The 26,167-nt window shown below is 36.2% G+C and overlaps 1 protein-coding gene across 1 annotated transcript in view; it reads right to left on the bottom strand.

The window, feature by feature from the left end:
* IL1RAPL1 (interleukin 1 receptor accessory protein like 1) overlaps nt 1-26,167 on the bottom strand; it is a 1,415,748-nt gene that overhangs the window by 29,479 nt on the left and 1,360,102 nt on the right. Inside the window, exons 8-9 of the mRNA XM_047765736.1 lie at nt 20,882-21,005; nt 18,588-18,733 (exon numbers count right to left, since the gene is read on the bottom strand). Coding sequence (XP_047621692.1) covers nt 18,588-18,733; nt 20,882-21,005 — 270 coding nt within the window. The remainder of the gene's footprint in view (nt 1-18,587; nt 18,734-20,881; nt 21,006-26,167) is intronic.

The following is a 26,167-nucleotide window of genomic DNA, read 5'->3' as shown; positions in this document are numbered from 1 at the left end:
AGAATTCCAGCTAGATATAGGTAAATATCCAAAAAGGGGGGAAATAACAGGCAAACTCAAACTGAGGGACATGGTATTAAAAAATAGAATCTGGTTTCTACTCTTTGAAAACGCCAATGCCACGAAAGACATAGAAAGGCTGAGGAATAAACCCAGATTAAGAGAGACTAAACTGACTTCACAATTAAATGTACTGCATAATCCTGGGTGGAAAATATGGTGTAAAGGATACTATGGGGATACCCTTTGGAATGAGAATATAGACTATATATTAGATAATAGCAATCTATCATTTTTAATTTTCTTTTTTTTCTTTTCTTTTTTTATGGCTGCACCCACAGCATATAGAAGTTCCCGGGCTAGGGGTCAAATCAGAGCTGTAGCCTCTGGCCTACTCCACTGCCACAGCAATGCCAGATCCAAGCCATGTCTGTGACCTACACCACAGCTCATAGCAATGCCAGATCCCTAATCCACTGAGCAGGGCCAAGGATCGAACCCGCATTCTCATGGATACTAGTTGGGTTCATTACCACTGAGCCACAATGGGAACTCCCATTTTTAATTTTCTTGAATTTGATAAATATACTCTGGTTTTGTAAGAAAATATCCTTATTTTTAGAAGATTCACATTAAACAATTTAGTTATGATGTCTGCAATTTACTCATGTGTGGTTCAGCAATAATATGTGTTTGTATACATAGTGTTAGCTCTTTTTATTTACCTATCTAGACCAAGAGAGATAAGGCAAATGTGTCAAAATGTTAACAACAGGTGAATCTAGTTGGAGAGGCTATATGGAATTTATTGTACTATTTTTGCAGTGATGTCTACAGGGTTATTTTTTTCAAAATAAAAAGTTAAATAAAAGGTCAAATGGTAAGATCACAATATTACAAGTGTTATTGTAATTAGAGTATGTTTTAGGTTCATTACTTTTGGATTAAAGTTACTCACAGCTCTTCTATTGTAATCTCTACAAAAGCCTTCAGTTTAATCTTCCAAAAACATGACTTCACCTTGGAGTTTTCTTTAGTAATTGTTAGCTGATCTACATTGCTCAAAAAAAAAAAAGTACAAACCCCTTGTGTTGGCATTCAAGGTCCTTCATTCCTTTAACTGAAGGAGCTGATTAACCTCCAGCAGGAATCACCCCTCCAGTGTGAATATAATTTGACATGTGTTTTCCCAATTCGGTACCACCTAGAACTCTCCATTGATCAAAACTCACCAATCCTGCAAGGCAAGGCTAAGAGCTGAACTTTCAGAGAAGCTTTCCCAACTAAAAGAGATTTATTTGCCTCTTTAGAACCTGTATTTTCTGTAGCTTTTTTGATGACTGACCATACTGAATTACCCCACTTAGTGTTGTTCAAGGTTTTACATTATAAACAGGTGCTTTACCTTAGGGATTGTGCTCTGGCTCTTCCTTATGATTGGAATGTTCCTCCTCCAGATTCTATCTGCCTCCGTCTTGGCCTCTTCATGTCTTTGCTCATAGACACTTTCTCAATTCAGTCTACTGACCACTCATTCCAAGTCACAAACCTGTGGCTGTAAATACTTTCCCTTTCTCTCTTTTTCGCTATAGCATTTATCATTATAGAACACAATATTTAATTTTATTATATCTATATACTCTTTTTAGGGCCACACCTGCTACTTGTTGAAATTCCCAGGCTAGGAGTTTAGTTGGAACTCAGCTGTCAGCCTACACCACAGCCACAGCAATGCCAGATCTGAGCCACATATGTGACCTACACCACAGCTCATGGCAGCAATGCTGGATCCTTAATCCACTGAGCAAGGCCAGGGAGTGAACCTACATCCTCATGGATACTAGTTGAGCCATAATGGGAACTCCAATATATTTTTATTGTCTGTCTCCTGGCACTGGAATTTAAATTCCATCAGGGTAAGTTTTTTTTTGTCTATATTGTCCATATTTTTTATTAATTTTATGTAAGTGCCTTGGAAACTATCTGACACATAGTAGGAGCTCAATGAATATGTGTTGAATGAATGAATGACTAGATGACTAAAAATGAACTCAATTTTCTAAAAATAAGTTAAATTTTTGGTGTATTCCTATTCTAAAATTATAAGAATATACTTGTGAGCATTTTCCCAGACAATGTGTTATAAGGCTCAAGCATCTGATGATGTATAATTTTTTTTTTGGGGGGGGGGCTTCACCCACAGCATATGGAAGTTCCCAGAGTAGGGGTCAAGTTGTAGCTACAGCTACAACAACCTACACCACAACCATAGCAACGCAGGATCCAAGCTGAGTCTGTGACCTACATCACAGCAATACCGGATCCTTAATCCACTGAGTGAGGCCAGGCATCGAACCCAAAACTTTATGGTTCCTAGTTGGATTCATTTCCACTGCGTCACGATGGGAACTCCACATGTTATTCGTTATAGCTTTTCTGTGGTGGTTTCTGCATCCTCATGGATCCTAGTTGGGTTCATTACCACTGAACTATTATGGGAACTCCCTGATGAGGTATAAGTATTAATATGCAGTCTATTAATTTGACGATAAAACTTCATTCTATAGAAAAATGGTCAACTTCATAGTACAGATTTTAAAAGATTCTTTCATTCCTAAATCTAATGACAATATCTTTATAGACTTAAAGAACTAGCAAGGTTTTGAGTCACTTGGCATTTAGAAATCAATCATGTAATGTTTTATATCTTGTATATTATTTTTTTCATTCATTCATTCATTCATTCATTTTCTTTTTGTTTTGTAAACCTTAAATGTACAAGGTATAGTGCTTTGAGATCTAGTGATAAAATAATGGATCAAATATGCTCCTTGCCTGAATGGAGCTAATGTGCAGGTGCAGAGTTAGGCAAACAAGGAAATATTTAAAGACAAAATAATAAAAGCTAAAATTTATTGTGCACCTAAGTGTCACTCTGCTAGGCCTTTTATATGGGTATAAGAAATGCTCAACTATAAGAATAATAACAAAGGTGAGCAGCTCACTCAGAGTGTTTGTGTGTGTATGTACATGTTTGTATTTCTGTTGGGACTTTTTACAGAAAGGGATCAGACACTGTGTAGCACAGTACAGAGCAGTGCTTGCAAAGGATTTTGAAAAGTAGTTCGGTGTGCAGTACAGGGAAGTGTATGGTGTGATGAGTGATGGTAGGCAAATTCATGTTCTAATTTCTCAGCTAGAATATAGTTTATCTCTTTTTTTCTTTTCAAAGAAACTAGAATGCACCTTGAAAAATAAGTATTTGATCGAAGGATTCATGGTACCAATTAAGCCAGGTTTCTTAAAATTAGGTCAGAAAAATAGGACAATGATTATCTCTAGTGAAAAATTGACATATATTTTCAATATGTATAATGTAGTTTTACTAATACAGAGAGAGCTTTATCACTGAAAACATTTCCCCTTTGGATTATAAAAGCAATGTTGAAATAGGTCTATGCAAAGACCATAATGTGAGATGTACACAGTATATTAGGTATTTGCACACACACAAACATATAATGTATTCATATAGGCCTCCTTCATCTCTTAGATCTCCTATGACTTAGCATGATGGGGAGAAACCAGACAAAGGAAGATACTGCTATAAAAAAAACCCCAACAAAATGGGCCTCAAATGACCAGCTGAGAAGACAAGACTATTGTGTATCAAAGTGTCAAACTTCACTGATGCCTAAAAGAAAATCTCTTAGAAGAAAAAGTATTTTCTTTCCCTCTACAAGGAATTTCCTTTTCAGCATGTCATACAAACAGGCACAGATGGAATGCTACAAAACGTCTCTGTAGAGAAAATTTTTAGAGTGAAGGTGGCATTGCCATTTTACTCCTTTGTTAAGGGCTGCAGTGTTTATCCTGAAAGCAATCCTCCACCAGAGGATATATTGGCACAGTTAGAAGAATTTGGTCTTCCACTGGGAATGCTTTGGATTGGTCAAAGAACCCAGAACATCTGGACCGCTTAGATAACCACGAGAAGGAAGTGTGTTTTCTACAGAAACATTGAACATTTCTAAAAAAAAAAAAATTATATCATGATTTATAGTATATTCAGTACATTAAGCTGTTGGAAATAGACCTATAAAATATTTTACATATGTAAAAACTGATTGCATTGCAATATATAAAATGGGATGCTTTGATAAACTTCAGAATTTTATATTATTATAATACTTTCCTTCCTTTAGGGTTTTAACATATTTCCTAATTATTGAAAGCATTAGAATAAAATGTGTTCAGCAAAAGCCCTTTCTCTCATGAGACAAGTTTCATTCAAAATTTTGGTGATTCCACATAGCTAGAGACTATTAAGGCAAAAGCAATAATCATTCCATATGCTGTTCATTTCCCTCAATGGAAATAACAGAAAAATCCATTTCTTATCTCTGTTGAATCTTTTGATCACTATCTGTTTTCTGAAAACATATAAATGCTGAGGAAAATAGTGATGTTTGCCTTTCTCATTTTGTAAAGAGATACTAGTCAAGAATTTATCAACATTTGCTTAAGCTTTTTTTCCTTCCTCCCATCAACATTCTATGAAGGAATAGGCATGTTTCAGCAACTACCTATAGCAGAGCCTATCATTCCTTGATTCCTCCTAGGGGAATAGTAAATGGTTCCTTAAGCCACGAAAAAGTTGAGAATAAAGTTGTCGGTTCATGTCTTTTATTTATTTATTTTATTTATTATTTTTTTGTTAATGTCTCTTAGTGGCCAGTGTTGCCAGGATATATGAAGAGCCTATCCTCAATAATGAAATTTCTTTTACCAAAATGCCAATAACACCTGCTTTCCAAAGAGTAAGGCATTATCTTATTGTCTCACTCTTTGAGTTGATTTTTTTTTTTTTGTCTTTTTGCTATTTCTTTGGGCCGCTCCCGCGGCATATGGAGGTTCCCAGGCTAGGGGTCATATCGGAACTGTAGCCACTGGCCTACGCCAGGGCCAGAGCAACGCGGGATCCGAGCCGCGTCTGCAACCTACACCACAGCTCACGGCAATGCCGGATCATTAACCCACTGAGCAAGGGCAGGGACCGAACCCGCAACCTCATGGTTCCTAGTCGGATTCGTTAACCACTGCGCCACGACAGGAACTCCTGAGTTGATTTTTTGTTGTATGAAAATTAGCAGTGATTTAAGAAAATGCAGAAGTCAAGGTGTCCCTTAAAATGCAATGTTTTCTAATATAGACAGACATAAAGGGTAAGCAAGAGTACATTCAAGCAAACAAATTTTAATATACCTTTAAAATGTATAAATAACTTGACTTTGTAGCAGACAGATTAATGATAGGTTTCCTATAAGGATTTTAAAAGTTTTCAGTGACTACATAAAATAGATATATTTTTCTCACATTTCCCTGACTCTATAAAATATGCTTATGGTAAAAAAAATTTGAAAGTCATTTATCAATAAGAAAAATAAAGGTCACATGGAATCAGACTGCCCTGAGATAACCACTATTACTACTTCAGTTAAATTTTTTTAATGAATGTCTTTCTAATATATTAGGTTTCAAGTGAACTTAACAGAGGCAAGTGACCTATAGTTTTAAATGCTAATACTTCAAAACAGTTTATATTTCACCTTTTACTCTGGACAGTTTGGAATACAGTTGTCCAAGGTGGTTTATAATCTGTGTTTTGCTAAGAGTCCTCATGTGTAAACACTTCAGCCTAATTAATTTTTCATTCACATATCTATTTACCTAATCATCATTTATAGATGGCTGGTTCAGCCACGTAAGTCTAGCAGGAATTACCTAACACCAGTGTATAGCTTTTCTCTATATAAATAATGATTACTTTTGGCAACAGTTCACAAATATTCCCTGAAAAAGTAGGTTACAACATAATCCCATTTTAGAGAAAATATGAATTTCAAATTTCTTTTACTCTAATTGCATCGTTCTACAGATGAGGAGACTAAATTGATATGTGAGTAGTTAAAAGTCAAAAATATATTTTAATATTACCATCTTTTATGGGACTACCGAATTGCCAATAATATTAGTTTGCTCAAGAAGACAGCCAATATGGAATTTTATTGTGCAATTTGTAATGTATTCTTTTAAGCTACTTTCAATAGTGAAATATTTAAATAATACAGACAAAGTCATTCATTTGGGGAGCATTAGAAATGCTCCCAAACAGCTGTGGTTCATTACTTTGAAATGGTGAAATAGTATAAACACATTTTCAAGTCATATTCATTTTCTATTTCATACTAGCATTAGAATTCTTTTTTTTTTTTTTTTTTGTCTTTTTTGCCATTTCTTGGGCCGCTCCCGTGGCATGTGGAGGTTCCCAGACTAGGGGTCAAATCGGAGCTATAGCCATCGGCCTACGCCAGAGCCACATCAAGGCAGGATCCGAGCCGTGTCTGCGACCTACACCACAGCTCACGGCAACGCTGGATCCTTAACCCACTGAGCAAAGGCAGGGATCAAACCCGCAACCTCATGGTTCCTAGTTGGATTCGTTAACCACTGTGCCACGACGGGAACTCCTAGCATTAGAATTCTAAACCGATTTAAATCAGGCAATTTATGTATTCTTCAGGTTTTGATAATGGCTTCTTCCATTTAAGTTTCCATGGATTTGGTAACCATTACCAGTTGGTACTCTGAACTGCAGTCACATATCTTAAGGAACTGTAATTTTTATTTTGCAATTATGGGAATTTAAGGAATTATAATTTCTATTTTGCAGTTACAGGAACTTATCTAAAGCTCTGAGTCAACTTTACAAACAATTAAAACTATAAGGAAATCCCTGGGAAGAGCAACCATTTCAATTTCAAGTTTTGCAAAATGAGGTACAATGAATCAAAACGTTGAGAATCTGTAAAATCTGATTAATGGGCTAATATATACTATTAGTTATCAAGGGTTTAATATATTCTTATAAGATCCCTGAATTGTGGCTTAAGGAGAATTAGATAACAAATAATAAAAATGAATAACAGAGATAAAGAGGGTTGCTTTAGGTCACACACAAGTGAAGAGTCAAAAACAAGACACTCTTAAGTAATTCTCCGTTTTTTTCATCACAGTTCACAATTTCTATTCAGTCAATCCTTGTTCATATCAAATTCTAATTCATGGTAATGATTCTTGGGTGATCTTTAAAATACCCTTTTTGTGCTTTCTTAAATATACCACTGAATTTCTTTTTGTGAAGTACAAATGAAATCTATTTTAATAGCATTTAAATATATATTTAATTTAGAGAAATTAACCTCCAGATATATCATTCTTCATAGAACATGTGCTAAAAATAGCCTATGCACCCTAAAAGTAGAGATAGATAGCTAACATATTTTTTACAGATGGCAAATGTAATTCTCAACACTAAAATCTAATGTATGTTACCATGATAATTTATTGGAAATCAACATTTTTTTTTCCTACTATATGACCTGAGAGAGTAGTTAGTATTTTTTATGTGTCATGTCTAATTTTCTCACTTCACTGACCTGGTTGTCAAAGTTTGATAAACAGGGAATTGCTTATTAAAAGTTATACCTTGCATTCTTGACCCAGTTGTGCCATTTTCCAACTGAGTGCAGGAGTGCACAGGCATAAAAATGCACAGCCATCTTCCTTTCTCCAACCATGGGGCTTTAATGCCCCAGGATGGTGACAGACACCCCTCTGGACACAGTGACTCAACTACTAGGGAAAACTAAGTGCTTTGCCCATTGCTGGCATTCAATATATATTTGGCGAATGGGAATGATTTGTTGCTTTTTCATACAACATTATATGGATCATCTTTAACCAGCAGTGCAGTGAGATTTTTTAGCAAGATGTGAGAAATTGTCAGTCAACAGGTTGTCTTGACCTAGAAATAATGAGAATATTAAGGTGGTTCTGAGAAGTGAAAGTGAGTGGTATGTTGCCGGGTAGCAGCCATTGTTACACTATCCTGTTTTGTGATCTTTGATCACATATGTGGAAGTGGGCTATGTGTGTGCCAGATGATACATGTGGGCTTCTTGCAAATATGTTAAACTGAATTAATATTTTTTTAAACTGCCTGTGTATCACTTTGTAAGGCAAAGATCTGAGTTCCAGTGGATTCCCTCTGCTCTCACTATAGGTTTACTTGTGTTTTTGTAAGCTGTTAGATGCTAGGCAGATGCCTATTAAAAATAAACTTTTGAACACATGAGATCTGTTTATCTGGGTTCTGTTACTATGTTATTTTTTTCTTTGCCTGTTTTGCAATCATATCATTGGCCAATATGTGGATGTTCAATTTTCATACTGTGTCTGCCTTTCCTTACTACACATAATTGAAATTTAGCTGAATACTAGTGTTCAAAACAAGAAATTAGCAGTATTTACTGCCTATCATATAAACTTGTTCCTCCTTGGTAACTGCTATTTGCATAGGCTGAACACTAAACATAGCCTATTTGAATAGGCTGATATATGTGTATGTGTCTATATATAGGCTGTTGAGACACTCCTAAGTAGATTTTCTTTTTTAAAAGGAATATGTAGGAACATGTCCAACAATGAAGGGCCTCTTTATTTAAGAGGTTAATTATTTAATAATTGAAGAGAGAGCCCTCTCAGACATATGAGTAGCAAATGTGTTCTATAATGCATAATTTCATTGAATACATGAGGCAAGTAACCTCATTAAGAATAGATGTGAGGGCAATACACTAATGTTCAAATAGGTTCAAAGGTGTTAACCATGTAAAAAGAATGAGGCAATTAGTTAGAATTAGTCCCACTGACTGGCTATATCCCTCTTTCATACCTCTGTCATGGAAACGGTGAATTCAAGAGAGCTATTTGCTTTTCTCCTATCAGATTCTATCAAGTTGATTAGAGTATCATTGTCTAGGTGAAGACCTTGGTATGCTAATTGTGGTCCACAGACCAGCAGCATCAAGCATCAATAAGAAACATATTTGAAATTAAAATCTTGAGTCCTTCTCAGACTAATGACTTTGAATCACTTTTTAACAATTTTCCTAGATGATTTCTGTGTACTATAAAGATGGCAATAACAACAAGAAAGATTGCAAAGTGCTGCTCTAGGAACTTCTAGTTGGCTCTCCAAGAGTGGTTTAGGGGAGCAAATTTTGCCACTTAAAAATGCATCTCTTTGGTATGAGGATTAACTTAGCCTGATTATTTTTAAGAAATAAAAAACTTGGGAAGTCTTTCATGTTTCCTTCATCTTAGTTGCCTAAAATAATTTAAAGGGCCTGTTTGCAAAATAGAGTGTTTTGCTTATGATGAATACTCTTATTTTCACATTATAGTTATGTCTACATAAGTTCTATAAGAATTTGTTCTACTTGGAAAAGGACACAATTGGAAACTGGTTAATATTACCAAGGTTTTGCCTGGAATGTCCCATTTGAGAGAGACATGCATAGACTCGCATATGGCCAGACAACTTTAAAGAACTAAGGTTGACTTTATAGTCAACCAATAAAGCCCTTTGGAAAACAGTCTGTCAGCTTTGTTACAGGGTTCCTAGCAGCTTTACCAGGTGATTATGGAAGGTCACTTCCTGGCAGGTTCAGGAACCTCAGGATACTTTGGGGGCCTCAAGAAGAGAGGAATTCACCCAAAGTTATAGGTATGACAGGTGAGCATGATGGCAAGTCTTTGGCTTGGCTTCCTGGCCTCAAGAGGTGTTTAAAAGTTCAATTTTGAGATTCCTTATTAAACTTTAACCATTCCATTCATCACATTTCTGTGATGAAGTACAAGTTAAAGATATGACAGAAGTACAAGTTAAAAATCTTTATCAAGAATTTAACATTTAGGGAATTCCCATCATGGTACAGCAGAAACGAATCTGACTAGGAACCACAAGGTTTGATCCCTGGCCTCACTCAGTGGGTTAAAGATCTGGCATTGCCGTGAGCTGTGGTGTAGGTGGCAGATGCGGCTCGGATCTGGCACTGCTGTGGCTCTGGCTCAGGCCAGCAGCTACAGCTTTGGTTAGACCCCCTAGCCTGGAACTTCCATATGCTGTGAGTGCAGCCCTAAAAAGCACAAAAGACAAAAGACAAAAAAAATTAACATTTAGTTAGGAAAACAAACAAAATAAAGGGACTCAAGTGACTATGACCATATATAAATTAAATACTAAGAGCTTTGATACACATGGTTAATTCAATACGAATGATCAAAACTGAAGGGCTTATGATTCTTGGCTCTCAATATTGGTTTTGTTGGAGACCATTCCCCTGTTATTGATTAGCTGAAAAATAAGATAATTACAGCTAAGAGTAGTCCTTCTCTTTCCTAACAAAGATGCTGCTTGGATATTCCTATTCACACTGAAGAAGACTGAATAACCAAAATTACTAAAAGGCAAAACTATGTTACGTAATAAATATTGTAGCTGATCAGGAAAAACTGGAATCAATAGACCTTTGAAAAAATAGTCCACTGGTAAGGCAACAATAACTCAAAGTTAACCTCACTTAAATCATATATTCTATACCTGAGGAATAGTTCAAAAGTTTAGTTTTCATGTCTGTAATTTTGGTGACAATTAAATAACCTTGTTGGGATGTACAAATTAAGAAGCTCAAAGGTACAAAGTCACTAGTGTTAGACAATCTGTGCTCCCGGCATTTATAATAGCTTCCAATGTGGTTTTTGTTTGTTTTGGTGTTAGTTATAATCTAAAAAAAAAAAAAAGAATTGGGGTCAGTTTAAATGTCTTACATAATTGAGAAGCAGAGAAGCAAGAAAAATGTTACAGGATAGAATAGAACTTTGACTGCAACATGTCAGCTCTTATCCAAGGATAGAGTTTGTTAAACATGATGGCTCTGATATGGAGATGCTACAGCAACACAAGCAAAGTTCTTTAATATTTTGGCATTGCATAAGCAGAGAAGAGGAATGGAATATACCCTTCCAAAATATGTCTCTTTGGCATAAGGATTATTTAAGGCTGATTATTTTTAAGAAACTGCAGACACAGAAAAAGCTCTAAAAATGGAGTGAAGTTACTCCTTTATAAGAGATATTTATATTTATAAAAGAAATCTTCATTGGTAAGGGTGTTTCCTTTGCTGTACCAGGAAGATGACTCTAAATCTCTAGAAACTCATCAATGGAGAAGGCAGAGACTTCAATCTGCTTAACAACCATACCCTTGTTTACTGTGCTTTTCCAGGTCACCTCCCATAACTAGCCTTCCCACCCCCAACACCTTTTGTCTTTAGCTGGGGATGGTATTTAAGGCAGTGGCTTGGGCCATTTCAGGAGTTACTTAGTTTTCCTGGGTATCTCTCATGTACACAGAAGGTATGCATGTTATTAAATTTATGTTTATTTTTCTCCTGTTACTGTCTTTTGTTACAGGGGGTGTCTCAGCCAAGAACCTAGAAGGGTAGAGGGAACATTATTTCTCTTACCCTATAGCACTGACTTGGTAAAAAGTGACTCTTCTGTGTATGCCTACTCAGTTTTTTAATAGGTCATGGTCTTTTTAGGGCAATGCAGCCATAGACAGAGGTAGGAGGTTTAGATATCTGCACAAAGTTTGGCTTTTCCATATTCTAAAATCAGTGGTCAAAGATGTCAAAGAATAAGCCATAAGAGAACTTTAAACAGTTCTATGGTCTTTACTGTATCTCTTAGCCAATAAATACACTAGGTAAATACTAACAAGGATAGGGGTACATACTACAAAAATAATTCATTACAAGAAGGTATAAGGACTCCACTGGGTCTAAATTCATCTGGCTTTAAAACAATGCATCCTACATGATGTGCACATTAATTACATTACTAAAGATATTCTGAGGACTAGAGAGTTTATTGAGCAAGTCTAATTCCTATCGATTACAGTCTTTGGAGAGAGTGAGAGAGAAAGATTGTGTGTACAAGAATTAAAATGGGTTTGAGGGGGAACAGAGAAAAACTGGATGTTTATCATTAACTAGTGCTAGTCTCTGAGATAGATCCTTTTCTGTTTCCCAAACTACTTCATGATGAATGAATTGTTGTATTATTGTAATCAATATATCTAAACATAACCATTCAGAACAGCGTTGTTAATAAACATTCCTTTAATGTGACAGTTTCAAAGCCAAACATTCCCTAGAAGCACAATTCTACATTAGAAATGCTTAATATCAGTATAATTTAAAAAGCAGATGATGGTATTTCAAAATTATATTGGTTCTTATTTCCTGTTGGTTTACTTTTATGAGTTCCAGATACATAGAAGATTCTTAATAATTATCAATAAATTCATGAAAAAATTAACGAAGACCTCCTTTAGGACCACACATTCAAACTAAAGTAAGTCCATTATTAGGAAAAATTTAGAATTGATGGAACGATATTGCCAAAACTAAAGCTGATCATTTTAATGAAAGATGAATTAGGTTTGAGGGAGTTTTTAATGGAATACATTATGACTGCATCCTAAATTACCCAGAATATCACATAGTTGGAGTGGAAAAATTACGTAATGCCTGCTAACATTTATTGGCTGATAGATGTGTATCAGACATTGTGATACACATTGGTATATATTAGTTTATTTAATCCTCATAGCTGCTCTAAGTGGAAGGTATGATTATTATTCCCATTTGATACAAGAGAAATATGAGGCTCACAGAGATTCAGTGATTTGTCTAAGATAGCACAGATAATAAGCATAGAGTTGGGTTTTGTACAGACAGCCTTGCTTGGGTCCATAACCTTAACCACTAAACTGCTTTGCTCCAGAGAATAAATATGTCTGCACTGTGAGGTCTTCCAGAATTATGGTGGGGACAAAAACCTCAGAGAATGAAGAAGAAATTTAGGACTGCCTGATGGGAGCTAGAGTGGCTAGGCCTGAGGCCAGATCACAGTGCCACTAGGAATCCATCTGAAGAACAGTTTGCATTAGAGAAATGGGAAATGTGAAAACAGAGAGAATATGAAAGGTCAGGGTGTTGGGAGGGAAACTGAAGGTCAGTGTCTGATGCATGTTGAATCAGGTAGTAGCAGTTAGAAACCCAAGCAGAAGCATATGAGTAAAAGATTCAGAGACTTATAGGTAGAATTCAGTCATGCACAGGCAATGGTGGGAACAAGAAAGACACAAGAGTGAATGCTTCTACTCTTGGCTTTGGTTCTTTTTGGAACAAGGGTCTAACTCTCAAGCTTGTCAGGCCAGGGACTGGAGTGAGGAATAAAGGACAGGGAAGTTATACATTAATATGGCCCCATGGCCCTTGGTCTGTATTTCACTGCATGACCTATTTCTCCGTATAATATGTGAAGCAGATTTTTACTGCAATGTTGACATGATCCTAACTGTCCATGTACCTTCCCAGGCTGCAGGAATCAATGACTCTGAATATGACTGCATATTTTCTACCATCAAACTTCGTGGTAGATTTTCAGCCAGTTTTTGTGGAATTAAAGTTTTTTTTTTTAAGAGAAAAAGCTGGTCCAGGACCTACCCTAGCTCAATTCTAGCCAAACTATTTAGTGTAGTACCCTCTTGGCATTAAGGAAGATTCACATAAAACAGGTGCATGATATCTCAAAGAATCCATAGCAGCAATTGGAAGGCTCTGACATCATTGGTATTATGTCAACAATATTGAACTAAAGGTAACAGTGAGAGTTGCCACTGTAGTACAGCAGAAACGAATCCGACTAGGAACCATGAGGATGCAGGCTTGTTTCCTGGCCTCACTCAGTGGGTTGGGAATCCAGCGTTGCTGTGAGCTACGGTGTAGGTCACAGATGTGGCTCGGATCCCAAGTTGCTATGGTTGTGGTGTAGGCCAGCAGCTATAGCTTAGATTTGACCCCTAGCCAGGAACTTCCATATGCTGTGGATGCAGTCATAAAAAAAAAAAGAATAAAATAAAATAAATAAAGGTAATAATGGAGACAAAAAGACTTAAGTTACTGTGGCCAAGCTATGTCCTGGCAACTTTACTTGACAGAAAAATTAATAATTACTGACTTCCAGGATCTGAAGTCATCAAATGCTTTAACATAGCTCTCTATGGAGGTTTTAAAAAAAACTTTGAAGGCCTGTAGGATAGTGAAGCGATTTATGAGTCAATGACAGAACAATATGATTCATAGTGACAGCTTCCAGTTCCTTCTCTGAGCTTTAGTCTTCTGAGCAATAGAGCAACTCATCTGGTGGTTACATAACTGCTAGCATAGTAGCAAATGGACTCTTTTAGGGACCCTATGATCAAAGACCCAAACCTCCAGCTCACATGTGCTGGGCTTTGACCTTCTGAAACTTTCAGGGCTGGTAAACTTGCGGGTATGACATCTGTTAATCAAAAGCCTTTCTTTTTCCCCAAAGCAGGTTGGGACAGATCATTCCACCTGATTATAAGCCTCTCAAGGGCAGGAGATGACAGGCATTGCTGCCTTTGTGAAATGATGCTTTATTTGCTACAGCTCCCTTAAAAGGGAGGCAAACACTAACTGTAAGAGTAGCTTTTGGACTACATGACCTTGAAGGACTCTTTTGTGCTTGTTAGTGCTTTTATTTGGAAAAATTAATATAGTAAAAATGGCCGTACTACCCAAAGCAATCTACAGATTCAATGCAATCCCTATCAAATTACCCATGACATTTTTCACAGAACTACAATAAACAATCCAAAAATTTATATGGAAGCATAAAAGACCCAGAATTGCCAAAGCAGTTCTGAGGAACAAAAACCAAGCGGGAGGCATAACTCTCCCAGACTTCAGGCAATATTACAAAGCCACAGTCATCAAGACAGTGTGGTACTGGTACCAAAACAGACAGACAGACCAATGGAACAGAATGGAGAACCCAGAAAGAAACCCAGACACCTATGGTCAATTAAACTCTGACGAAGGAGGCAAGAATATAAAATGGGAAAAAGACAGTCTTTTCAGCAAGTATTGCTGGGAAGACTGGACAGCTGCGTGCAAATCAATGGAACTAGAACACACCCTCACACCATGCACAAAAATAAACTCAAAATAGCTGAAAGAATTAAATATAAGACAAGACATCATCAAACTCCTGGAAGAGAACATAGGCAAAACTTTCTCTGACATCAACCTTACGAATATTTTCTCAGGTCATTCTCCCAAAGCAACAGAAATAAGAGCAAAAATAAACCAGTGGGGACCTAATCAAACTGACAAGCTTTTGCACAGCAAGGAAAACCAAAAAGAAAACAAAAAGACAACTTACATAATGGGGGAAAATAGTGTCAAATGATGCAACTGACAAGGGCCTAATCTCTAAAATATCCAAACAACTTATGCAACTCAACAGCAAAAAAGCCAACAACCCAATGGAAAAATGGGCAAAAGACCTGAATGGACATTTCTTCAAGGAAGATATACAGATGGCCAACAAGCACTTGAAAGAATGCTCAACACTGCTGATTATTAGAGAAATGCAAATCAAAACTACCACAAGATACCACCTCACCCCAGTCAGAATGGCCATCATTAACAAGTCCACAAATAACGAATGCTGGAGGGGCTGTGGAGAAAAGGGAACCCTCCTGCACTGTTGCTGGGAATGTAAGCTTGTACAACCACTATGGAGAACAGTGTGGAGGTACCTTAGAAAATTATACATAGAACTACCATATGACCCAGCAATCCCACTCTTGGGCAAATATCCAGACAAAACTTTCCTTAAAAATGACCCATGCAACCGCATGTTCATTGCACCCCTATTCACAATAGCCAAGACATGGAAACAACCGAAATGTGCATCAACAGATGATTGGATTAGGAAGATGTGTTATATATACACAATGGAATACTACTCAGCCATAAAAAAGAACAACATAATGCCATTTGCAGCAACATGTATGGAACTAGAGACTCTTATCCTGAGTGAAGTAAGTCAGAAAGAGAAAGACAAATACCATATGATATCACTTATATCTGGAATCTAACATATGGCACAAAGGAACCTTTCCACAGAAAAGAAACTCATGGACTTGGAGAAGAGACTTGTGGTTGCCAAGGGGGAGGGGCAGGGAGTGGGATGAATTGGGTGCTTGGGGTTAATAGATAATTGCCTTTGGGATGGATTAGCAATGAGATCCTGCTGCATAGCTCTGGGAGCTCTGTCTAGTCACTTTTGATGGAGCATGATAATGTGAGAAAAAAGAATGTATACATGTATGTATAACTGGGTCACCATGTTGTACTGTGGAAAATAAAATTGATTGGAGAAATAACTATTAAAAATAATAACAAAAATAAAAAAAATTAAAAAAAGAATAAAATGCTACCAGCATAAATACCTATTTGAAAAAATACTGGAAGCTTTAAGTATTGAAGAGTGCTCTAACAATGTCCACAATTTTCTACTTCATGTTTAGGGAGTCTGAGAGATTCAGAAAAGTTTTTTCAAACAATTTCCTTGATTCTTCACAATCATTTATTTTTTGCAGTACTGGAAGCTTTTGTAGCTATGGGCAACTTAACCTTAGGCCACACTTGCTAAAAATAGCCTGGGGGGTGTTTGACCCTTCCTAGCTGTGTGCCTGTCTGCTGGAAGAGAGCTTTAATAGCTGTATCCTCCTTGGAAACAATTCAGTTTCCTTCTGCTCTCCTTATGATCTCTACTTAACTGTCACTTCTACCTTGTCCTAAGAAGAAATATATGCTCTTCAGACAAAAGATTTTTATGTGTGCCCTATATCTTTTCTACACTACCTCTCTTCTTGAGGAATAATTCAGATTCTTTAATTAGAACATGTTTAAGACAGTGACCAGAATGATGAAAGTATTTTATCCACATGAAAGAAAAGTGAATAAAAAGAACTAAAGAAGTTGAATCTAGGGAAGTAAAGACTCAGAAGGATTATGGTGACTGTCATCAAACTTTTGAAGGGCTATTTTGAGGAAGAGGGATTAAAAGTGAGGTCAAGGCGTAGGGAGAAATAGGGCTGCTTTCTTTTTTTTCTTTTCTTTTTTTTTTGTCTTTTTTTTGCTATTTCTTGGGCCGCTACTGCGGCATATGGAGGTTCCCAGGCTAGGGGTCGAATCGGAGCTGTAGCTGCCAGCCTGTGCCAGAGCCACAGCAACGCAGGATCCGAGCCGCGTCTGCAACCTACACCACAGCTCACGGCAACGCCCGATCGTTAACCCGCTGAGCAAGGGTAGGGACCGAACCCGCAACCTCATGGTTCCTAGTCGGATTTGTTAACCACTGCGCCACGACGGGAACTCCAGGGCTGCTTTCTATTAGGTAGGTTCTTCCAAAGATAGAATTGGCTTCCTTGAGGGGGAACATGATCCAGTATAAGCTGACAGATCACCAGGGAAGATGTTACAGAGTAGTTAAATTATACAACATTTAAGTTGCTTCCAATGCTGAGAAGCTGTTTCTGTTCTTTTATATGTATATTTCTATTCCAAACCCCTTCACTGACTGATTATATGTTAAGCTAGAGAAACAATTATATTCCTTACTAGCTGCTGCTTACTTTTTCCCTCTATTAACATCCCCCACAAAGTAAACTATTTTAATATTGTAGCCACCTTGACAACAGAGGTGTCTGTGTTAATAGCTTTCAGTAACATTATTCAAAGGGAATCTACTGTCCAATAAAGTGAAGGGAACAGTCTTCAGCATTCTCTTTCTTTTGCAACCTCAAAGAGTTCAGGATTAAACATGTACTTTGAAATTAAAATCACTGTAAATTTGCTGAGTAAGAGAACATGAAGAAAGTTTTCACTTAGCATAATGTAAAAAAATATATTTTTCTCTTGTGATGTACATGAAAAATTTCACCAACTATAAGACATGGCTCAAATTTTACAACTGTCTATAATTTCAAACAATCAATGTATGTTTATATATATTTTAGCTCTGTGTGTAAGGTGTTGGGGTTGCTGTGGAATCAGACTTAGTGTAGCAGATGTTATACTCAACCACAACCTACCTTACCTGAATTATTATTCATGAATAATAACTGCATAATAATTCATTAGTGAATTATTATAATTATCCTGGGAAGATATTACCCATATGAAAATTATCCAAGGCAGGGAAAAAGTTACAAAGTACTACAGTGGGGAATCCATTGGACCATAATTCTTACACTCAAGGAACAATCAATCTTTCGATAAGGAGCACAATCTTTGACTTAAAACTATCTTGGTTATTTTTAATTGGTTTGCCTATTTCTAATAATAACAAATAGCATTTAACTAAATCCTTCCTGTGTACAGGCTCCATGCCAAGCTCTTCACATTTACTATGTTCTTTCATCCTTAAAGCACACTGAAAAGTTGATACTATTTTACCAATCTCATATAAGCAGGAAACCAAAGCTTAAGAGGAAGTTATACAGCATTTCTAAGGTTATATAGCTGGTATTAAAACAGAGCAAGGAATCTAAATTTGATTCTAGCTCCTGGACTAGTCACCTATCCACTGTGTTATCTGCCTTGATGGGCTAATGTTAATGTGATTATTTTATTTAGGGTAAATTGGCGTTAAAAAAATTTTTTTTTGCTTCCAATTATTTCTCTTCCAATAAAGGTTCAGTCAACCACTCAAGCTTAGAAGGTTATACTCACCTCGTTTGTGAAGGAGAACACTGGCATGCCGACGACCGTTTCCATTTTCAACATAACAGGAGTAATTTCCCAAGTCACCTTCTTCTACAGAGTCCACAATTAATGAGATGGAAACTTCCTGTTCCCCAAGATGTTCCTTGAGGATTCTAAAATATAAAGCAAAATCGAAACAAAAAACCCCCACACAAACATACACATACATGAAAAAGAAAAAAATTTAGATGAATCTGAATCTGATGTGAAAAAAACTATAGCATCTGTGCTTCAAATTTGTTTATGGGTTGACGCTATCTTAATTAAATTATATCATGCCCTTTTCTTCTTCACTTCTAATAAGGAGGCTTGTCTTTGTAGATGCTAATGAAGCTGCAGTTAATTATCTCTCTTAGCAGGACAATCACACTGTCATAATAAAGAGGTGAGAGAGACCTTGAAGAAAAGTTTACAAACTGCATTCCCTTTAAGAAGAAATATAATGTAAGGGTGAGATAAGAAATTATAATATCTTAGGCTAGAGGACTAATTATCTATCAGGTTAATTTGAAAAAGAAAAGACTAGAAAAGTCCTGAGTTATTTTGATATTTCAGTTGAAACCTCCAGCCTGACTTTTTTTAAAATGGTATAAATCAATATGAAATATGAAATTACAAACCTGTAGACTAAATGTTCTGAAGTGTTTAATTCTGACACATAAAATGAATGGCAAATGCTCACTAACCTCACGGTCAAGGATTTTAACAATCTTTTTAGAGCAAATGGAACTTCAAAGTAGGGCTCCCTTCCCCTGCTTGCAAAGTTTCCCCCTCCACCCTCCTACCTGTTCGGTAACTCCTCTCTTCACAATACTTCCTAATGCAGAATTAAAGAAAAATACCCTTCTAGAACATTCCCTGAGCACCCACGAAAGGAGAGAGGAGGGAAGTTAGGAGGTTTATTGTCCTTCTTTAACCTTAGCATTTCAAAGTGTATAATTATAAGATAATAGTGAAATTTTAAATAGAAAAAAATGGCAGATAAACATTTTAGTACATATTGAAAAATTGCCTATCTGGGCGTTTCAGAACTCAATTTCAGTGTAATATTCTTGTGCATTTGCTGCTAGGAAGAAAATCCCAATAGAAATAACCTTATGTGACAATTTTATAGGTTTTTAATTTCTATTGAAAACCTTTTCCTCTTATGCCTTTTATCAAGTTTTAAAAGTCCTCATATTTAAGAACAAGAATCTGGTTAAAACACTCATATATAACCAGAAGAGGTGATCTTTAGGTGGGAGAATGTTTACAAATTATCAGCATTTTGAGTCACTTATAGCTCATTTACATAATAAGTAATAACTTATTTAATATACTTATTTACATTATGACTAAAAATGAGCATTTGCATCCAAGAATAATTTTAGTCATAACTGAATACCTCAATACTTAAAAGTAAATGAACAAAAATATTATTTTTTTAAAAAAGGCAAGAAGGTTAAGCATTATGCTCTCGAAATAGATATTTTAATGATTACTCTCTATTATTACCATTATATTAATATTTAGACCTTAAATTCAGACTAAAAAAGTAATAAAAACATTTTATATTATTTATCATTTCTATTAAGTGCTACATGATGCCTCGAATATGTAAAACCATAAAAAGGAAACGACAGAGATTGTGTTTGGTTGAGTCTTAGCACCTTGTTAATATTTTCTCTCAACAACAAAAAAAGAGCTCTTATAAACCAAAGGAACAAACCACATTTTCCATATTTGATACTATTTTCTGTCTCATGTTCAGTTTTTTCCTTAGTGAAAAATTCCTTTTTCTCTTAAGTTTTTTTTTTTTCTTTATACAGCTGCACAATGCAGCATTTGGAAGTTCCTAGGTTTGAATTGGAGCTGCAGCTGAGATCTACACCACAGACACTGCAACACTGAATCAGAGCCACATCTGCAACCCATGCTGCAGCTTGTGCCATGCTGTATCCTTAAACTACTGAGAAAGGTCAGGAATCAAACCCACATCCTCATGGATACTAGTTGGGTTGTTAACCCGCTGAGACACAACAGGAACTCCTATTTCTCTTAAATTCTTTGCAAATGGCATTCATAGTCACTTTCTTAACAGCATTTTGTCTCTTTGCCATTAAATGCTGCAATTTTAAGAAATTTTAATAGTAACACCTGACCAAAAAAAAAAAAAAAAGAAAAAGAAAAAACCTCTTATCTTTTAGCTCACATTCTTTTCACCAACAGGGCAAATGTTAATCTTGACTTTCCAAGTTAAAAGAAAAAAAAAATTACTATACCTAATGTCACTTTCCCAAACTCGATTTTCATCCAGATCTTCAATAAACTTCTCTCCTTTCATCCAGTAAATTAAAGGACTGACATCTCCACTGTACCCAAAGAAAGCTCTGCAGGTTAGATTAGCTGAATCGCCTGTGGAGAGAAATGATGGAAATGTGTTATACAACTATTTGTACACTCTTATTTTAGGCTAACTGGAAGGTAACATTTAAATCGCTTCATAGATTTAATGAAACATCTTTCTAAAATAATATTTTTTACATATTTTCTATCTTTGTCAAGTTTATAAAATGTGCTTTTGACAGCTTGAAGATTGGTTAGTTATTTTATAGATGGTTCTTCCATTTAGGTTTGAGAGATGTTTCCACAGGATTAGACTGAGGTTTTGAAATATTGGGAAGGATATCACAGAGGTGCTGTGCCCTTCTCAAAGCATGATATCAGACATTACATAATATTGATAATATAATTTTTTTTTAATGGCCACACTCATGGCACATGAAGTTCCGGGGCCAGGGATTGAATACGAGCCACACCTGTGGCCTATGCCACAGCTGGGACAACACTGGATCCTTAACCCACTGTTCCAGGAATCAAACCCGCCTCTCAGCAGCAGCCTGAGCTTCTGCAGGATTCTTAACCCACTGTACCACAGCAGCGGGAACCACTATATGATTTTTTTAAAGGCAGTAAAACACATTTCTCAGTTCTGAATGTGGGAAACAAAAAGAGAATAAAACCTTTTGATGGGACCAAAATGGAACTGTAAATTCTAGGACCTCCTAAAAATGTTAATAGAATATTTTTACTATGTGAGGAATAGTATTTTAATTAAGGAAACAACATACATTCAGGTAGAAAAGCACATTACAATACAAATAAAAAACTCATGAGAATAAATATTTGGGCTATTTATTAGATTGTAAAATCAATAATACTACTGTTAAGTTGAGTTTCTTTCAATATGCTACTCAAGAGATATCATTGTAATGGTGAATATAGATTGGTTGATTACTTAAGAAGGTAAGTAGAGATCCCTGACTAAAAGGTGGAAATGAATTTAATGCCTGCAGAAAATACAGTGTATTTCTGAACAGGTTATGCAATTTTGCAAACACTTGGTTTTCCCCTAGCCTCGGACAGAATTGGAGAACTGAAATATTCCAGTACTATTGTAGTTTTAAGATCTTTATGCCTCCAAGTGGAGCTAGAAATTGTGGGACGGGACAGAGGGAGAATTTCGGGGCCTACTCCAGCTTGGACTAGGGCAGGTGAACTATCTAGTACTATACTAAAGGCTGAAAACTAGGCCCCACGGACACCCGTATTGGCATCTGAAGTAAAGAAACTTCCTCTATTTGACAAATTCCTGAGAATATTCTAGAGGACTCTATGACTTTATGTTGAAGAGAAGGAAGTTCCTAAAAACTGGAAGCCAAATATACTTAAAAAAAAAAAAAGACTGGCTGCCTCAGTGCTAAGCCATGAGTTAATAGTGAAGATCTCCCAAAACTGTACTTATGAGTGATTCTACAACAGAAAACCAGAGAAAAGCATAATGCACTTAGAGAAGCACTCTTTATAAGTCCTGGTATGGGTAAACCTATATGTAAACTCTATTTTCCAAGTTCCACAAGAAGAATATTCTCATTAGATATAATTAACATTATTGTCTTAATTATGCCCAATGTGTAAGGATATTTCATAACTAAATTCATGTTCTTCTAATATGGCATGATATAGCCTTCTTTTCCTTTTTAATCTTATCTTTACGTCTGAATGTTCTTCAAATAAGTGATTCCTTATGGACTTAGATTCTATATAAAATAGTCATCATCAACTCCTAAGAGGCAAAATGGAGCTCTAAATAGGTTCTTCTAATGTTACAAAACAATTTAAAATCCAGTATTCTTTGCTTTTACATTTTTATAAGAGTGCTAGCTTTTATGCAACTGAACTACCTGTTATAGTGTCAAAATAGTCATAAATTCAATAGTAAATCTCAAAATACTACATGGCGTGATGATTAATATCACATGTCAACAGAATCAACATATATTACAGAGTTTAAAATTTTACTTATCAATAATTTACGCAATACATGTTTTAAGGGATCAAATTCTAGCTTTTAGGTAGGAGTTAATGACAAGAACTCATAAGGAGAAATCTCCAGAAATTACCAAATTTTCCATTATAGTTGTACTAAATTTGGTGGTGGGGGAGGTTGTAAATACTGATCAGGTCATTAGCAATTCAGCCTGACATTACTTAGCAGAGAAGTCAACTGAATCCCCCATTGGGACCTGAACTTTTTTCTTCTGTCACTCTGCTACCTTCCCAGATCAAGTGATTTTCCATCACCTAAATCATAATTTCTCTTACCTATTGGCTTTGTGCTGCCACAATTAGTAAATGGCTCCTGCATCCATGTAAGAAATAATCCACTTTTTCAGTCATCTTTGCTCACCTGATCTTTGACTACCTACCTTGCCTTGAGCTCCAGTACTATGGGTATCTGCAGTGCTATGGAGGCACCTAGGAGAACTCTACTCAGACTTGAGCTGGGCTTGCTGTGGGTGAGAAAGTGGAATTCATGGAAGGGATAAAAGAAGATGGATGGAAAACTAGAAAAGCATTCCAGGTAGAGAGGAAAGAGCATGTGTGAGAGAATGCCAGGGAACTTTTGAGAAAGTAAGTAACTTCTGAGTCGCTGATGCTAAAGTGTATGTGGAGGGTAGAGGTGGGGGAGGATTTGGGGGAGAGCAGAGCACTGATGAGGCCAGAGCAGCAGTAGCCCTAATCTTCCATGTAGGCCATGTTGAAGATTTGGGGCTTCCATTTAAAGGCAATGCTAAGTTGGGGAAAGGTTTCAAGTAGAAGACTCACATAATCACATCTGCAGGCTAAATTAGACTGCAGATGTGATTATGTCAGTATCCAGATAGAAAGATATACTATGTTCTTGAATTGGAAGAATCAATTCAGTTGAAATGACTAAACTACTCAAGGCAGCCTACAAATTCAATGCAATCTCTATCAAATCACCAATGGCATTTTTCACAGAACTAGAACAAAAATTTTTAAAGAAAGACCCTGAATAGCCAAAGCAATCCTGAGAATGCAAAATAGTGCTGGAGGCATTCTGACTTCACATTAACTACAAAACTAAAGTGATCAAAGAGTAGGGTACTGGCACAAAAACAGATATACAGATCAGTGGGATAGGACAGAAAGCCCAGAAATAAAAACATACACCTATGGTCAATTAATCTATGACAAAGGAGGCAAGAATATACAATGGAGAAAAGACAGTCTCTTCAATAAGTGGTGCTAGGAAAATTGGACAGCTACATGTAAAAGAATGAAATTAAAATGCTCTCTAACACCATACACAAAAATAAACTCAAAATGGATTAAAGACCTAAATGTAAGACTGGATACTATAAAACTCCTAGAGGAAAACATAGGCAGAACACTCTTTGACATAAATCACAGAAATATCTTTTGAATCCATCTCTTAGAATAATGGAAGTAAAACCAAAAACAAACATATGGGATTTAATTAAACTTAAAAGCTTTTGTACAGCAAAGAAAACCATAAGCAAAATGAAAAGACAACCTATAGAATGGGAGAAAATATTTGCAAACAATGGGACTGACAAAAGATTAACCTCCAAAGTACACAAACAACTCATATAGCTCCATACCCAAAACCAAAGAAACCAATCAAAAAATGGTCAGAGGATCTAAACAGAAGATCTATTTCTCCTAAGAGGATATACAGATGGCCAAAAAGCACATGAAAAGATGCTCATTATTGCTAGTTATTAGATAAATGCAAATCAAAACTATAATGAGCTATCGCCTAACACTGGTCAGAATGGCCATTAAGAGGTCTACAATCAATAAGTTCTAGAGAGGGTGTGGAGGGTGTGGAGAAAAGGAACCTTCCTACACTGTTGATAGGAATGTAAATTGGTTCAGCCACTATGGAAAAGAGTATGGAGGTTCCATATAGAGCTGTCATATGACCCTGAAATCCCACCTGTGGGCATATATCTGAAGAAACCAAAAATTCAAAAAGACATGCACCCCAATGTTCCTTGCATCACTATTTGCAATAGCCAAGACACAGAAGCAACCTAAATGTCCATTTTCAGAGGAATGGATAAAAAAGATGTGGTACATACATACCAAGGTATATTACTCGGCCATAAAAAGAATGAAGCAATGCCATTTGCAGCAACATGGATGGACCTAGAAATTATCATACTAAGTGAAGTAAGCCAGAGAAAGACAAATATTATACAATATCTTTTATATGTGGAATCTAAAAAAATGATACATATGAACTTATATATAAAACAAAAATAGACCCGTAGACATAGAAAACAAACTTATGGTTACCAATGGGGAAAGGGGGATCAATTAGGAGTTTGGGATTACAGATATACACTACTTTATATAAAATAGATAATCAAGGACCCACTGTATAGCACAGGAAACTACAAGATGAAAGAGGCAGAAAAAGAACATCTATATTTCTATATCTACGTCACTTTGCTGTACACCTGAAACTAATACAACATTGTAACTCAACTATACTTCATTAAAAAAAAGAAATCGCTCTTACTATATTTGCAAATCTGGGATTGGATCAGAGAGAATCAAGAAGGACTGAGAATTTTACAATCCTTTGTGGCCACATAAGGAGTAATCAATGGAAAGATAGGATTATTTCCACATAAAAAGCATAGGTGATAGCAATGACTACAGATTGCTGTGCTTTTTTCAAGGTAATAATTGGAAGCGCTTAAGGCAGACATTACAAGGAAGCCTGATAAGGGAGAAAATATATTTTTTATTTTTATAATTTATCTGTATCACACTGTGTGTATCTAAGGGAGAGAGAGAATTTAAGGAGTTAGAAGTTGCTTCTCAAAACAATCAGGATAGAAAGTCAACTTGAACAGCGATCTGTTATGTGAAGAGATTTTTGAGTTCTTTCTCTTAATTATACCTATTTGTGTGGCTGAACAAAAGGTTCTACTCCTGTTCTTAAGTACAGCTCGGTTTCTCAGGAAAGGACACTAGGAAGCCAGCAGAGTCAATCCTGAGACACCAGTCAAAGTCAGGCTCACCTGAGAATACCCAACTGCCAAAGTGCTAGGGAGGAATGCTGGGTCCATTCAGTACTTTTCATTTGGGAAATGGTGGCTAATCATATGAGTGTCTGTTAGTATCTCTGGCCTTGGACCCCAAGTGTGTATTACCAATGTTTGAAA

This window comes from Phacochoerus africanus, chromosome X, assembly GCF_016906955.1.
Source record: "Phacochoerus africanus isolate WHEZ1 chromosome X, ROS_Pafr_v1, whole genome shotgun sequence".
NCBI classification, from domain to species: Eukaryota; Metazoa; Chordata; class Mammalia; order Artiodactyla; family Suidae; genus Phacochoerus; species Phacochoerus africanus.
The sequence above is the reverse complement of the archived record's forward strand: the minus strand, read 5'-3'. Positions and strand labels throughout refer to the sequence as shown.